The sequence below is a fragment of the Sciurus vulgaris genome (genome assembly GCF_902686455.1).
Source record: "Sciurus vulgaris genome assembly, chromosome: 2".
Lineage (NCBI taxonomy): Eukaryota > Metazoa > Chordata > Mammalia > Rodentia > Sciuridae > Sciurus > Sciurus vulgaris.
The window spans coordinates 80,894,156-80,909,898 of NC_136462.1; the positions used below are offsets into that span (position 1 = coordinate 80,894,156).

A 15,743-nucleotide genomic window follows, 5' to 3' on the forward strand; every position below is an offset into this window, starting at 1 on the left:
CCACATTTTGTTAACTCTTAAAATTGGGTTGTGAATGTATTATATTATTTATGAATTGTATTTTAAAATAATATAGGAATAATTTTATATATTTATTATAAAGGGGAGTGATTCAGTATGGGTTGCTCTAACAAATTACCATAGACTGGATGGCTTAAATAGCAAACACTTATTTTTCATAGTTCTGGAGGCTAGAAGTCTGAGATCAGATGCCAGTGTGGCAAGAGCCATCTTCCAGGTTGCAGATGGTTGACTTTTCATTGTATCCTCATTTGGCAGAAAGAGAGCTAGTAAGCTTCCTCTCTGGCCTGTCCTTATGAGGCCACTAGTACTATTTGTGAGGGACCCACCCTTATGACTTAATTGCTTTCCAAAGATCCCACCACCCAAATACTATCACATGGAGATTAAGGTTTCAACTTTAAACTTGGAGTGGGGGGGTGGGGGGCATAAAAATGCAGTCCACTGAAGGGAATGATGAACTGATTGGATGAATTTTAATGGAGGTTTCTAAGGAAGGAAGGTGGGAGGGTAAGTATGAGATAGGACTTTGAGGACACAGAAAAAGGAAGAGCTCCAAGAGAAGTGCCCATGAACTAATGAAATGCAGGAAATGTCATGAACCTTTGCAAATTTCTGAGCAACCCAGCCCACAGCCTTTACCAGCCCCACTGACACATGACCTTGTCGGTACAAAGTAACATGGGGCAATACACAAGTGCAGGGAAAACTGGCACAAAATCGTGTAACCGTACTGACTCACCTCTAGACCGATCCTGGCCACCATTCCTCTATAAATATTAATACCCCACACTAAGGGATTGCTGTCTTTCCCTCTGCAGATGGCCTTCATTTTCCCTTGAATGTGTTTTCCTTGTTTTGCTCCCCAAACTTCTCACTCTGGAGACAGCCCACATTCTCCTTTGAATGTGCATCTGCTTCCCTAAATAAACCTTTGCCTGTGTCTCTGAGTGGTTGCGCTGAAATTCTTTCCCATCAAGTATGCCAAGAACCCCACTTGATCTGAGTTAAGATCCCTCTCTCTGGGAACTCCAGTACCTCCTGTGTCAAGTTAATAGAGAAGACAGAATGCCACCAATTCTGAACCAAAGCTCAGTTGTTACCTGAGACTCAAGGGTACCTCCCTAAGGAAAGCAATAATATTTTCCAGAACACAGCTGATCTGTTTCACACGAGGGAAGCCTGTTTCTCTGCTACTATTTGTCTGGCCCTCATCTTTATAACATAGTACTAGCATTATCACCCTAACAGGACACTTGTCTCTTTTCCAAGCCTGGTTGTATTTTCAGGGAAGCGATTCCACGTTAGCCATTCAGAAGGCTTCGGACAGTTGTTTTGTCAACCGGGAATCTCTTCCAAGGGACAGAAATGGGACGTACTCTCAGTTAGCCCTACTTCATTTTACGTCTCCACTTCTTTACAGGCTGGACTTCTTGTCTCCTTTCAATCATATTTACCCAAAGAAACTTTAGGATGAATTAAGAGTCCAATTATCTTTGATACCAGAAAAAGAGGTACACAGGCAGCGACCACGCCAGTCTTTTTCAAGAAACAGTGTTTGAAGATACAAAAGAAAGGACACGAAAATTAGCAAACGAGGAGGGGAACTTGGCAAGGTCTGAGCGACAGGAGAAAAGAGGGCTAAGGAAGAAAAACGAGAAAGAAGAAAAACAACAAATTAAACCCAGGCGCCAGAAAAAGCTGCAAGAGTCCTCCAGGCGTCCCTGACTAGCCTCTCGGCTCCCTGGGGGCAGCCCCCCAGCAGCCACGCCCACGCCCGGCCCAGGCCAGAGAGTCTCCTGGGACTGTGCGGCTCTGACCCCTCCCTGGTCTCCGCCCTGCTCCTCATCTGACTTCCACCCTTCCTCTGAGCAGAGCCCAGAGCTGGACTTGTGCTTCCGGTTGCCTAGAACCGGGATCCTCACGTCGTTCACACAGCTTCTTCAGCCCCCAGTTTCTCCAAGGAGGGTCCGGGGCCTGAGCGCTGGGGTCAGCAGCTGAGCGCCGGTGGAGAGGGCCTGGGCCAGTGAGTAGCCACCAGAGGCCCCGGCTGGGCGGGAGCCTGTGAGGGCGAATCTCCTCCTGGCTACCCGAGGAGGACGTGCAGTGTGTGAAAGGGAAGATGAGAAAGCAGGAGAAGGGTGAGGGGAAAGGAGGGATGGGGGACAAGGGGTACAAAAGAGGAAAGAGGAAGAGATCAAGGGACATGAGTCCGCCTTCCCTCCCCTTTGCACTCCTGGGAAAAGAAAGTAGCTGACACAAACGGAGTAGGGTGAGCACTTTGTACTAGCAGAAGCCTAGAGCGTGCAAACTGTGCCAGACCGCCATACTGCCTCTTAACAGTGAGGTGTCTATCAGTGTGTTAACACGACAAGGTCTCCAAGATATCTTAAGTCCAGAATAGTGTGGTCCTGTTTGTGTAAAGCAAAAGAAAAAGAGGTGGTGGTGATGGGGAAGAGTCATGTACATATATCTGTACATGCATAGAAAGTGTCTGAAACACTATAAAACTGTTCATGAAAACGAAACTCTGTCCTTGTCTCCACTGCCCATGCAGTAACCATAACAAGATTTTGAGTAAAAGGAAAAAGTTTATTGATTTGCTTGCAAAGGGGAAACACTGGAGACTACTGTCCCAGAGGCTGTGATTCTCTCTGCCATGGGGAATACAGGGTTTTTTAAAAGAGAAATACAAGAGCTGGGGCCCAAATGTTGTTAGTAGATAAAATTAATTTGTGTCCATCCGGTGTCTTTCAGAAAGGTGTAGCTTCAGTTCCCAGGTTTGGAGTTTTCTTCTTCTTGTGGGCAGTGACACTCTTCCAGGCAGTGAAGGACGTGATAGCTTACTTAGCCTGGAAGGGAAAAAGTGTTAGTCCTGTCCCCAGTCAAGCTGCAGGGTTTAAACTCCAAGCATGAAATGGACCCTGGTTACTTTAGCAATGGTTATCTGTGGGGAAGGGAACTAGAAATGGCAGGAGTACTTTAACTTTTCAGTTGTGTGAATCTCCCTTCACAAACTCTAGCGTAACAACAACAAAAATGTTTTTTATGTGTCTTATTTTTCTATTCGTTTTCTTCTGAGACCTCATTTTTGTTGTTTTTGTTGTTTTGCAGCATTGGGGGTTGAACCCAGGAGCACTCTATCACTGAGCTACATCCCTGATTCTTTTTATTTTTTATGTTGAGACAAGTTCTTACTAAGTTTTTGAGGTCAGCCTCAAACTTCCAATCCTCCAATCTCGGTCTCCAGAAACCATCTATTCCCCCACTCCTTGGTCCTTAATGAATGAACCACATCCCCAGCCCTTTTTATTTTTTATTTTGAGATAGGGTATTGCTAACTTGCTTAGTGCCTCACTAAGCTGCTGAGGCTGGCTTTGAAGTTGTGATACTCCTGCCTCAGCTCCCCCTTCCCATAACCACTGAGCCACATCCCCATTTATTTATTTATTTATTTATCTATTTTTGAGACAGAGTCCTGCTAAGTTGCTTTCGGCCTTGCTAAATTGCTGAGGCTGGCTTTGAATTTACGATCCTCCTGCCTCAGCCTCCTGAGTCACTTGGATTATAGGCATGCTCCACCACACTTGGCTATTTGTCTTTTGGATGTTAAGTTTTTAAAAGTTTTTAATGTGTTCTGGATATTAGTCTTCTGTCAGAAGAGTAGCTGCAAAGATTTTCTCCCATTCTGTAGGTTCTATCTTCACATTCTTAATTGTTTCTTTTGCTGTGCAGAAACTTTAATTTGAGGCCATCCCATTTGTTAACTCTTTCCTGAGCTTTAGGGGTCCTATTGAGAAAGTCATTGTCTGTGCCTATATGATGGAATATTGACCCTACATGTTCTTCTAGGAGTTGCATAGTTTCTGGCCTAATTCCTAGGTCTTTGATCCATTTTGAGTTGACTTTTGTGCATAGAGAGATAAGGATCTAGTCTCATTCTTCTACATAGGGATAACCAGTTTTCCCAGTATCATTTGTTAAAAAGGCTGTCTTTTCTCCAGTGTATTTTTTTTTCTTTCTTTCTTTTTTTGTACTGGGGATTGAACCCAGGGGTGCCTAACCACTGAGCAACATATCCTGCCCGCCCTTTTTTATATTTTATTTAGAGGCAGGGTCTTGCTGAGTTGTTTAGGACCTTCTAAGTTGCTGAGGCTGGCTTTGAACTCATGATCCTCCAACCTCAGCTTCCTGAGGTGCTGGGATTACATGTGTGCACCACTGCCCCTGACCAGTGTATAATTTTGACACTGTTGTCAAGGATCAGATGACTCTTTCTATACAGGTTTGTCTCTGTTTTCTGTTCTGTATCCTTGGTCTATATGTCTATTATTTTGACAGTACCATGCAGTTTTCTGCTCTGTAGTATAATTTGAAGTTGGTATTGTGATGCCTCTGGCATTGCTTTTTTGACTTGGCTTTTTTTTTTTTTTTTTTTTTTGTTAAAGGCTTTCAACAAAGGGGGAATGAAGGAAATTGGATAGATTTGAAAGATGTTAAGAGAGTAAAATCAATAGGATTTGGTAGTATACTGAAAAATAATAACAAAGAATAGTCTCCATTTACTGAATAATTCCTAAGTGTCAATCACTGCTCTAATTGCTTCTTAAAATTTTTTTCTCACTTATTCCTATAACAACTCTGTGGGGTAGACTTTTTTTTTTTTTTTTCTCAATTTTGTAGGTAAGAAAACCAAGACAAAGAGAATTTAAGTAACCTGCCCAAGCTTCCAAGGTAGGGAAGCCTGGATTCAATGTCAGGTCTGTGTCACTCCAAACTCTGAATAGAGTGACAAAAAGGGAGAATGGATTTGGGGCAGAGGTGCGAGGGAGGGAAAGATGAGACATTTGGGATCTATGGAATTTGAGGAACCTTTTAGTCATCTGAGAAAAGATGTTTAAAAGGCAAATGGATAAGTGAATATGGAGCTCAGAGGAAAGATCTAGGTCAAAGAATAAATTTGTGAGTTGCCAGCATGGAAATGTTATTTGGCACTACAGAGTAAGTGCAGTGAGACCACCCCAGGAAAGTATGTAGAAGGATTAGAATAGAACTGTAAGGAACATCACTGTTAAGAAATAGTAGAGAAAGAACCCTCAAAAAGATGTAGCCATAGTTGTAAGAAGAAAGAAAATCAGAATAATCACATTGTGGGAGACAAAGAGAGTTCCAATTTGAAAGTGATCAACAGAGTCATTCCACTTGAGGGGTGAGATAAAATAAGGGCCAGGATGTGTCTTTGTATTTATGGTTGAAGTCTATTCATTACCTAAGAGGACAGTCTTGGTGGACTAATGGGGACAAAATCCCACTTAGTTGATTGAAGAGTAAGAAGAGGACAAGGAAATTTTAATGGTAGGCATAAACAAACTGATCAAAATATTTGTTTCTCTGCAGCTAAGAATCTAGGGTCAATATTATAAGTGAGGCCCCTTAGCTGGGTACAGTGGTGTACACCTGTAATCCCAGCAACTCAGGAGGCTGAGGCAGGAGGATTGCAAGTTCAAAGCCTGTCTTGGCAACTTAACAAGATCCTGTCTCAACAAATAAAAAGGACTGGGGATAGAGCTCAGTGGTAGAACATCCCTAGGTCTAATCTTTAGTACTGATTTAAAAAAAAAAAAGTGAGTTTTCTTTTCTGAGTTTTGATCATACAATAGTCATAGGGATCTTCTTTACCTCCTCATGAGAAGACATATCTCTTTTTGGGTTAGTCAGCTTTCTGTTGCTGTGACAAAATACTTAAGACAAATCAACTTAAGGTAGTAGAAGGTTTATTTTTGGTTCATGGTTTCAGAGGTTTCAGCCCACGGTTTCTTGGCCTCATTGCTTTGGGCCTCAGGTGAGGCTGAACTTCATGGCAGAGTATTTGGGGTGTAGTAAACCTGTTTGTCTCATGGCAGCTGGGAAGCAAAGGGAAAGGGAGAGGAAGGGGTTGGGAACAAAATATACTTTTCGAGCCCCTCCCCCCACTATTGTGATCTGTTTCTTCCAAGTAGGTCCCACCTCCTTAAGTTTCTATCACCTTCTGCCAGAGGGAACCAGTCCTTCAACACCTGAGCCTTGGGGCAAACGGTCCAGATCTAAACTGTAACACTCCCCCTCCAGCCATTCCTTTTTTTTTTTCCCCTTAAATTTTCCTATTCTTAAGTTTCTGCATTGCCTTTTCCTACATTTCTCCCTTAGGACATTCCCTAGATAAACAGGATGAATCCTGTCCTGGGTGTGTGTGTGTGTGTGTGTGTGTGTGTGTGTGTGTGTGTGTGTGTGTTGTACTCTCTCTCTCCGTTCCTCTGTCTCTCTCTTTTACAGTACCAAGGATTGAACCCAGGGCACTCTACCACTGAGCTCCATCCCCAGCCCCCTTTCTAAATTTTATTTTGAGACAGGGTCTTGCTAAGTTGCTGAGGCTGGCCTTGAACTTGTGATCCTTCTGCCTCAGCCTGCTGATATTGGTTGTTCTCTATCTGAAGATCACTGGTATAACCAGGCAGGAAATGGGGAAGACATATTCTCAGGGCAAATACACTTCCTTTTCTGCCAGGTGCTCATCACCTATCTTTCTTTCTTTCTAGGCATATGCTAGTTGGGCTCCAGCTATGGAGAAATTCCGTGGGCATGTTTCTGCCCATCCAGACATCCTCTCCTTGGAGAATCGGTGCCTGGCCATGCTCCCTGTTTTGCAGCCCTTGGAGAAACCACATGAACATATGTCTGCTCACTCAGACATCCTCTCCTTGAAGAACCAGTGCCTGATCAGAATTCTTGACCTGAAGACCGTGGAAAAACCACATAGGCAGGTGTCTGCCCATCCACACATTCTCTCCTTGGAGAACCGGTGTCTTGCTACCCTCCCCAGCATAAAGAGTGCTGTGTCTGCCAGTCCCTTGCTCCAGTGTCTCCAGATATCTCCCATGATGCAAGCTGGTTTGTGCAGCCTGAACACCAGCAATCGACTGTTCTCCGAGCCCCGCAACTGGAGGACTCAGTGTCTCTCTGAGGGATTAGGTCTTCTGACTTGCCCCAGGGTCCTGAAATCCATCTCTGCTACAGAAGGAGTTCAGAAAGCGACTTTGGTAATGACTCCAGACACTCATTCTGACTCCAGTCTTATCTGTTCAATGCTCCTCCCACTAGTGTTTGGTACCTCAGTTTCCCTCTGTAAACTACTCTGCGTTTGGATACCTTCTTTCTTCAGAGTCTCTTCTGAGGTGTTCATTACTCTGGGGCTGTCTTCTTTAGCATAATTACTCTTTTTTTCATAGTATCTCTTACTGCAGATCTATTTCAGAGACTGGACAATAGATCAAAAACAGTCTTTATAAAGCCTCTCCTTAGGAGGAGCACCAGTGTGATATTACTCTAGCATAGTCAGTTCAGTGCTTTTGAAATCAAGCATGAGGTATGTCTGCTCTACCAGAGCTCAGTTTCCTGTATGTACTCTTGTAGATCTGTTCACTAAACATACTTATGTAAGCACATTTAGTGCACAGGTAAGAACTGGTAGACAAGTACACATTGCTTCAGTGTGGACTTGGCGTTTGGGCTGAGGGGAAGCTATTCTGAGCCCCACACTGTCTGCTAAGAGATAACAAATAGACAACCTTGAGCAAGACTTGTAACACATCAGAGTCTTAATTGTCTCAACTTTAAAATGAAGTCAACAGAAACATACTTCACAGTTTTATTGTCAGGATTATAACTACTGCCATTGTACACTGATTTAGGGCTTTGCAGTTGTCAGAGTTATAAATATGTTATTCCATTTAATTTTCCACAACCCTATCAGGGAAGTGGTTACCAGTGAATGAGGAAGCTGAAGTTAAGCAACTCAAGGTTTCTGGGGGATTAATATGGGATTTGGCTCCTTTTCTTCTGACTCAAAAACTGTTAAATATAGTGATCTAGAAGGGTGTGAGGGGACCTAGGCTCCCAGGCTATGACATTAATATGGAGATGACAGCTGGGAGGAAGACCCAAAAACATCTGGGCAAAGACTCAGAAGGTTGAGTAGGGAAAAGTGGTGTTTGTGACAGAGAGAGCACTAAGTCAGAGACAGGATAGACCAGTGCTGATCCATGCGGGGGGATGAAGGGAATGGGCTTATGGGTACTAGATAGAGATGTGGACCCTATCTGTCTCTGGGAGCTGCCTTAAGATCTGTCTGTTTGAGGGGCCATGGGTACATACTGTGATTTCTAACTACCACTAACCCTAGGGTCATTGGTGCTATTCAGAAGAAGAGAAAAAAACAGAGAAGAAGGAAGGGGCAGAGGCCTTAATGCCCTTTTATTATCTAAGCTTGGGAGAGGAAGAAGAGGAACTGGCCCTGAAACTCACTTCTGGGGACTCTGAATCTCATCTGCATCCCACTGATCAGGTCCTTCAGGAAAAAAAGGTGAAAATTCCAGTGTTGGAGAGAGGATGATGATGGAAGGGAGGTTGGGGTGGAGACCTGGAACAGGACCCTTCCCCAGAAGGAGTATGACCCAACTCTTATTTCTCACTTCCTAATTCCCTATTTTAACCTCTCAGTTGGACAGATGTCTTCCCAAACCTGGGGTCCATTTTCTCTGTAAGTTGTCCTGCATGGATGCTTATTACCTCACTCCTTCCTTTCCTTTCTTTCCCAATTCCTAGATGGCTCTCATGAGCTTGCTGTGTTCTACTCTGGCCTCAAATGTAAACATCAAAGATGCATCTGACCCCATCCAGGCTTCCATCCTTGAAGTCTGTAGTGAACTTGCTCCCTTGGAGCCTGAGTTCATCCTGAAGGTATTGTGGTATGGAGGAGGGGTTGGGAATAGGGAATGTGGTCATGGCGTGTGAAGCGGGTGGTGACTTGTCTTCCATTGGGGGTGGAAGAAGCTTCACTTAGGAAGGGAGTAGAATCTCGGATGAGTTAGAGGCCTGGTCTCTAGGTTCTGGGGAGAGTGGAGAAAGATAAGAGTGGGAAACAGAATAGCAGGGTTGTTCAGTTTAATAAGTACACAAAGGCTGCAAGACTCCTCTCAACAGAAATGTGGGCATGGCTCTTAAGGCACTTAAAGTATTGTTTAGAAAACAAAACACTTCCTCAAATATCATATAAATGCAAGTGGGGTAGTAGAAAGTGAATGTTTCAGAAGCAGAAAAGGGGTGGGGGACATTTTCTGTAAGGCTTTGATTTTAATCACCGATTTGAACCCTTGGTAAGTTTTTTTGATGGATGTTGATCTGAGCCCTCTTTCAAAGAGGGAACAGTCTGTTTGACTTGAAAGCCAAACAGTGGACTCAGAAGAAGACTTGCTGGAAAGGAAGATAAGAGCTAGAGTATGAACCTTTGGGGAAAAAAAAAAGAGCTAGAGTATGACCTAACATGGTCTAACATGCCAAGCCACGAGGCTCTGGTCTCTGTATTTGTATTTTGTAGGCAATATGGAGGGCTCTGGAAAGGTTTCATGCAGACAGATTTAATAAACAAGTTCTGTGCCCTAGGCAGCTTTGTACGCTAGGCAGCAGCTGAATATCCGAGATGTGGCCAACAAAGTCGTGGCCATTGCTGCTTTTTTGCCACTGTGCCGCCCCCACCTGCGACGATATTTCTGTGCCATTGTCCACCTGCCTTCTGATTGGATCCAGGTAGCAGAGTTCTACCAGGTATGGCATTCACTTCCTTGAGCTTTGGTCCTCATTGGGTTCCTTCTTTTTTGCTCACTGTGTCCCTCAAGAAAATTCTGAGATAGTTCCACCTTGCCTCAGCATTCCTCAGCTTTGGTGCCCAGGGAGCAGCTTCTGTTTGCACCAGACTAGATTGCCTAACAGGGAGAATACTTTTGAGAAGGGCTGGACCAGAGTTTCAGGGAAAAAAAAAAATCCGTCTTATTCTGGACCTCATGTTTGTAATAAAGAAAACAAAAACCGGAGAGACACTGACTTACCCAGGACCACAGAAATTGTCATTTTAGAACTGGTGCTAGGAACCTACTCCCTATTTGGTGGTCTCCTAACACCATAACCTTGTTTTGTTTCGGAGGGTGTGGTTGGGTCTTGCTTCTGATGGTCTTCTCTCTCTGACAGAGCCTGGCTGAAGGAGACCAGGAAAAGCTGGTGCCCCTGCCTGCCTGCCTCCGTGCCGCTATGACAGACAAATTTGCACAGTTTGATGAATACCAGCTGGCTAAGTACAATCCTCGAAAGCATCGTGCCAAGAGACGCCCCCACCGGCCACCTCGCCCTCTAGTCAGTTCCTGCCCCTGCCCTGGTCATTCACAATCTAGGCCCCTTTGCTTGGGGAAGGAAGGAACAAAAGAATGTGGTGATCCCAGAGTCCTACACTAAGAGTCCGACATGTTTCTACATCAGGAACTAAAGGAGTCTGAGAGGTTCAGAGGAGATGGGTAGAAAGAGCAGGGATTGGTTGTCTCCAAGGATAACTTCCAGTTCCCTCTTTGAAACTGCTTCTCCTTTTCCTATAGAGGACGGAGCCTCTATTTTCTGAGAAAAAGAGAAATTTTCCGAGGTGCCTTCGGCTTCTTGAAAATGAACAGATTAAGGTGAGTCCCTTGTTCTATTATCACCATCATCATCAAAACAGGTTATTAAGAAAATATATATTGATATTACAAGAAATAACCCATTCCCAGTTGGTCAACTCTTCTTTTCCCCTCATTCAATTAATATGTCCTAAACTTAGCTCATCTGCCATAGAAGATTCTTTGAGCTTTTTAACTACTCACAGCCTACATTGCGCTGATGCCTCCTGTTTTTAGTCAGCCTTTTTGCTGTTGTGACTAAAAGACCTGACAAGAACTTTAGAGGAGAAAAAGTTTATTTGGGGGTTTATAGTTTCAGAAGTCCATAGGCAACTGGTTCCATTCCTCAGGGCTTGAGGTGAGGCAGAACATCATGGCAGAAGAGTATAGTGGAGAGAAGTGACACACACATAGATCAGGAAGCAGAGAGAGATTCCATTCACCAGATACCAACTATGTACCCCAAAGATATGCCCCCAACACCACCTCCTCTGGCCATGCCCTTTCCCCTTCAGTTACTATTCAGTTAATCCTGATGGGCTAAGGCTCTCATAACCCAATCATTTCACCTCTGAATTTCTTGCATTGTCTCACACGTGAGCTTTTGGGGGACACCTCACATCCAGACCATAACACCTCCACTTATGTGTTCAGAAGCTCTGTGACTTAAACAAGAGCTGCTTTTCCCTTTCCCTCCCTCTGAGAACAAGGATGTTCTCTGTTCACTCTGTTTCCATCTTTGTTTTTACATGTCCATCATCCCATGTTAACTACTGTTAACTCAGTCTCATGTGAATGAAACACAGGGACCCCCCAAAACCCTGCTTTTCTTTATTTAAATTGGGGTCTATGTTGTTCAGGCTGTCCTCAAACTCTTGGGCACAGTGACCCTCTTGTCTCAACCTCCCGAGGAGCCAGGTCCAGGTGCACCACTGTGCCCAGCTCATGGGCTCCTATCTTTTCTTTTTTTCTTTTATGTATCATGGAAACTCTTGTTGCTATAGATTTTTACTCTCTATTCCTATTCTTTGCCCAAATCTATTTGGGGGAAAGAAATTGTCTTATAGGTAGAGGATGGTCTCAGGTTCTGATTTCCAAAGAAAGTCCCTGATTCTAGTGAAGTGTCCTCTGTGGGACTTGGGGCTGTTTCCACAGTTTGAGGCCACCTACAATGCAGTGCCAGAGAAAAAGAATCAGCCGAGGTTCACCTTGAAGAAGTTGGTACAGCGCCTGCATATCCACGAGCCTGCCCAGCATGTCCAAGCCCTGCTGGGCTACAGGTGAGAAGCTACAGCCCAAGCACACACCCATCAAGGTGACTCGAACACTGTTCAACACCCATGGTCCAGTGATGGGAATTCTCAACCCCAGTGACATGAGTTTGGACGGACATGGCCTGTAAATATGACTGTCTTTGATTGACTCATCTTCCCTTTTTCATTTTCTGTTAACTTTGGAATGAGAAACTCTTTCTTCTCTGTTCTAGGTACCCTTCCAACCTACAGCTCTTTTCTCGGAGTGGCCTCCCTGGGCCGTGGGATTCTAGCAGAGCTGGGAGACGGATGAAGCTCTCTCGGCCAGAGACCTGGGAACGGGAACTGAGCCTGCGGGGGAACAAAGCTTCCGTTTGGGAGGAACTCATTGGTAGGGTGACCTTGGCCATTGCGCTCCCTTGTTCTCTTCTTCATTTAAGCCACTACATTTTAGACCCTGGTTTTGAGATTTCTGTGGTATGGTGCAGTTCTTCTCTTGCCTGGTAGCTGCATCCTGAAAATTGGATTTATAAGGTATACCATTGACTACACTAAGTGGACAGTGGTGCTTGCTTTGAGCGGTGTTGGCATCATAGATCATTATTCCAGCTGTGGTTAGATGATACACAAGTTTTTACCAACTTATGACATAAGTGATACCTCTTCTCTATACTCATATCAACATTAACTTATTTCAAACAAGGTGAGGCTGGCTTTTGACATATTGGAATCTCTACAGAAGCTCATGTTTAGGACATGGGAGTTTTAGGTAATTTGCCCACTCTGAAAAAGGAAAAAAATTTACATTGGGAAGAACCAAGTTACTCTTTTTCTCTGTGGTATTTTTTTTTTCAATTTAACTATAGAAGGCTCTTTCTATTTTCATATGTGTGTATATATATATATACACACTATATATGTGCATATATATCTATATATATCTAGCTTGCATTTAGTTTCCTCTTTGGAAATTTAAAGTCAATTTCTCCTTGCTGAAAAACATCTAATTTTAGACCTTTTGACCAAGTTTTGTAGACTTCATATTTTGGGACTTTAGAAACCCAGATATCTTTTACTTTTTACTCTGTGCACTGCCCATCATAGATTGTACTCAAGGCATCCTGAATTTCTCCAGCTGCTTGTCACTCTTTCTCACTGTGCAGGTATCACTGGTGGTGTGTGTATCAGAATCACCTAGGAATTAAAACACACATATACACACACCCTGCCTGACTGAAATATGTTAAGGATAAAGGATCCTGGCTGGCAGCTGGTATAGGCAGAAGATTCTGTGGGTACCATCTCGACTTCCTCCTTCTGGTTGAGAACCACTGACCCTGAAAATTTAAACTGTGTTGGTTGGGCATGGTGGGCGACCCATACTTGTAATCCCGGTGACTTGGGAGGCTGAGGCAGGAAGATCAAAAGTTCAAAACCAGTCCCAGCAACTCATCCAGGCCAGAAGCAACTTAGCCAGATCCTGTCTCAAAATAAAAAATAAAAAAGGCTGGGGATGTGGCTGGTGAAATGCCTGTGGTACCAATTCTTGGTACCCAAAAAAAAAAAAAAAAAATTATATTCTTGTACTAATATATTATGTACTTTAGGAAATGCATAAATACAAATATATAGTCAACCCAGTGTGGTGGTACAGACCTATAATCCGTCTATTTGGGAGGCTGATGCAGTAGAACAACAAGTTTGAGGCTGGCCTAGGCAACTCATTGAGACCTTGTTGCAAAATAAAAAATAAAAAGGACTGGGGATATAGGTCAGTGGCAAAATGCCCCTGGGTTCAGTCCCAAGTATTACAAAAAGAAAATTATCTATATGCACACACAAATAAATATAAGTAAAGGAAATATAAAATATATAAGTATAAAGTAAAAAATATAAGATAAAATATAGTTAGGTATAGACCCCTTTTTGGAGGCTGTAGGTTTCATAAATAATAAACATTTATAAATAATAAACAATTTTTTGGAATTAAATCAGCAAATTTCTCAATTTGAAAGAAAAATTTTCTAATGTCTAATATTCTAATGTTGTAAGTATGACCTTATTTCCTATAAAAAATTATCTAGAAAGCCTTTCATAGTTTCTCTAGCAACAGTTGATCAAAACTTGAGTTGATAATGGATGCAGAAGTGCCTTAGTTACCTAACATCATTTATAGTATGTTAGGTAACCATTGTTCCATACAGTTTGTGAATCAGAATTATGATTCACATATGACTTATGGAGTCAGGCCTAGTGGTGCCTGCCTGTAGTCCCAACTATTATGAGCCCACGAGTTTGAGACCAGCCTAGACAGCATAGCAAGATTCTGTCTCAAAAAACAACATTTGTACAGCCAGAGGAATGAGAAATTATGCTCCATTTGTGTACAGTGTGTCAAAAAGCATTCTACCGTCATGTATAACTAATTAGAACAAATACAAAATATACATTAAAAAAAAAGCATTTGTTTGGCTAAGAGTGTAGCTCAGTGGTAGAATGCAGGTTTATCATGCCTGTAGCCCTGGGTTTAATCCCCAGCACCAAAAAAGAATTATGACTGGAGAATCCTAAGACTTTCAGAAGACTGGAAGCTTCTATCTACCCCTTCAAAAGGTCCCACCATCCTCTGAGTAGAAGCTGCTGGTGGTGTGGGCTAGTACTCAGGTTGGGTACTTAAGAGTGCGAGTCTCACAGGCCTGGTATCTAAAGCAGTCTGAATGCACCTCTGGGAGTTTGCAGGAAAGAAAGGTCACACTTCCTATTTATATTCATTTTGGTTTAAAAGAAAAGAATGAGGACCTGGGATGTAGTGCAGTGGTAGAGCACTTGGTCAGCATGTGCAAGGTCCTGGGTTTGATCCTCAGTACTACAAAAAAAAAAAAAAAAAGAAAGAAAGAAAAGAATGTAAAGACTGTTTCCATACAGATGGAAACCATATAGTCACCTAGTCCAATATTATATGATAATACAGTACATACAGTACTATGTATTCAAATGATATTCAGCATTAACCAAACAAAACCTCTAAAATTGACCTATCTTAAAAAGATTATTATTAAGAGATTATGGTAGAAGAGGATAATACTATTATCACAGGGACAAGTGAACAATAAGAAAAAAACAAACATGAAGTTGTACTTACAGTGTAAGTCTTTTTTACCTATATTTAAGTGAAAAATAATGAATAATTGGATCTTATAAGAAGTTGGCCTAAAATTTTTTTAAAAATTGTCAAGTAAACTATTTGAAATATGGATTTATATTTGTTATGGTAAATAGTGAATCTCACGAGTATATATATCACAACTTGAAGTGTTAACTAACGAATGTCCTACATATACAGAACTTATAAATAAACAAACCTACCCTAGGAAATTTCACTTTATCTATAGAGTTTGGAAACCATTGCTGTAAACTAGAGAATACATTTTGTCTAACCTCAGGGCTAGAGTCAGCAGATAAAGCGTAAGTTGTTTATTGAAACAGCTATCCTATAAACAGTGGTATTTTGCTCCACACTTCTGACCAATCTTGGTTCCATCTTTCCAGACCTTTAAAACAGGTGGAGTAGAATAGATCATACCTTAGTCCCTCACACCCTCTCTCTTGAACTTTTCACATGACCTCTGAACTTGCTCTGGCCTCTGACCTCTCTCTCATCCCTCATTTGCTTTCCTCACCTTGTGCTTTCCACAGACAATGGGAAGCTTCCCTTCATGGCCATGCTTCGGAACCTGTGCAACCTGCTGCGGGTTGGAATCAGTGCCCACCACCATGGGCTCATTCTGCAGAGACTCCAGCATGAGGTGCGAGTCGGGGACGTGTCCCCTGTGGCTCCGTGATGAGACGGGGGTGTGGAGGTGCCACTGCTACAGTCAGGCTTTTCCAGATGGCTGAGGAAGGCCTTGGCCACCAGTCTGTTTCCATGGGGCTGTAAGTAAGTGTGGAAATATAG

General features: G+C 42.9%; 1 protein-coding gene across 2 annotated transcripts in view; it reads left to right on the plus strand.

The window, feature by feature from the left end:
• The first annotated feature begins 1,870 nt into the window (after positions 1 to 1,870).
• TEP1 (telomerase associated protein 1) overlaps positions 1,871 to 15,743 on the plus strand; it is a 39,755-nt gene continuing 25,882 nt past the window's right edge. For both annotated transcript variants that reach the window (XR_013761710.1, XM_079126346.1), the window contains exons 1-10: positions 1,871 to 2,047; positions 6,597 to 7,097; positions 8,240 to 8,419; positions 8,662 to 8,796; positions 9,499 to 9,660; positions 10,081 to 10,242; positions 10,479 to 10,556; positions 11,691 to 11,815; positions 12,022 to 12,179; positions 15,485 to 15,594. Coding sequence is in view for 1 of the 2 variants with exons in the window: in XM_079126346.1 (XP_078982472.1) it covers positions 6,621 to 7,097; positions 8,240 to 8,419; positions 8,662 to 8,796; positions 9,499 to 9,660; positions 10,081 to 10,242; positions 10,479 to 10,556; positions 11,691 to 11,815; positions 12,022 to 12,179; positions 15,485 to 15,594 (1,587 nt within the window). In the remaining variant the exon portion in view is untranslated. The remainder of the gene's footprint in view (positions 2,048 to 6,596; positions 7,098 to 8,239; positions 8,420 to 8,661; positions 8,797 to 9,498; positions 9,661 to 10,080; positions 10,243 to 10,478; positions 10,557 to 11,690; positions 11,816 to 12,021; positions 12,180 to 15,484; positions 15,595 to 15,743) is intronic.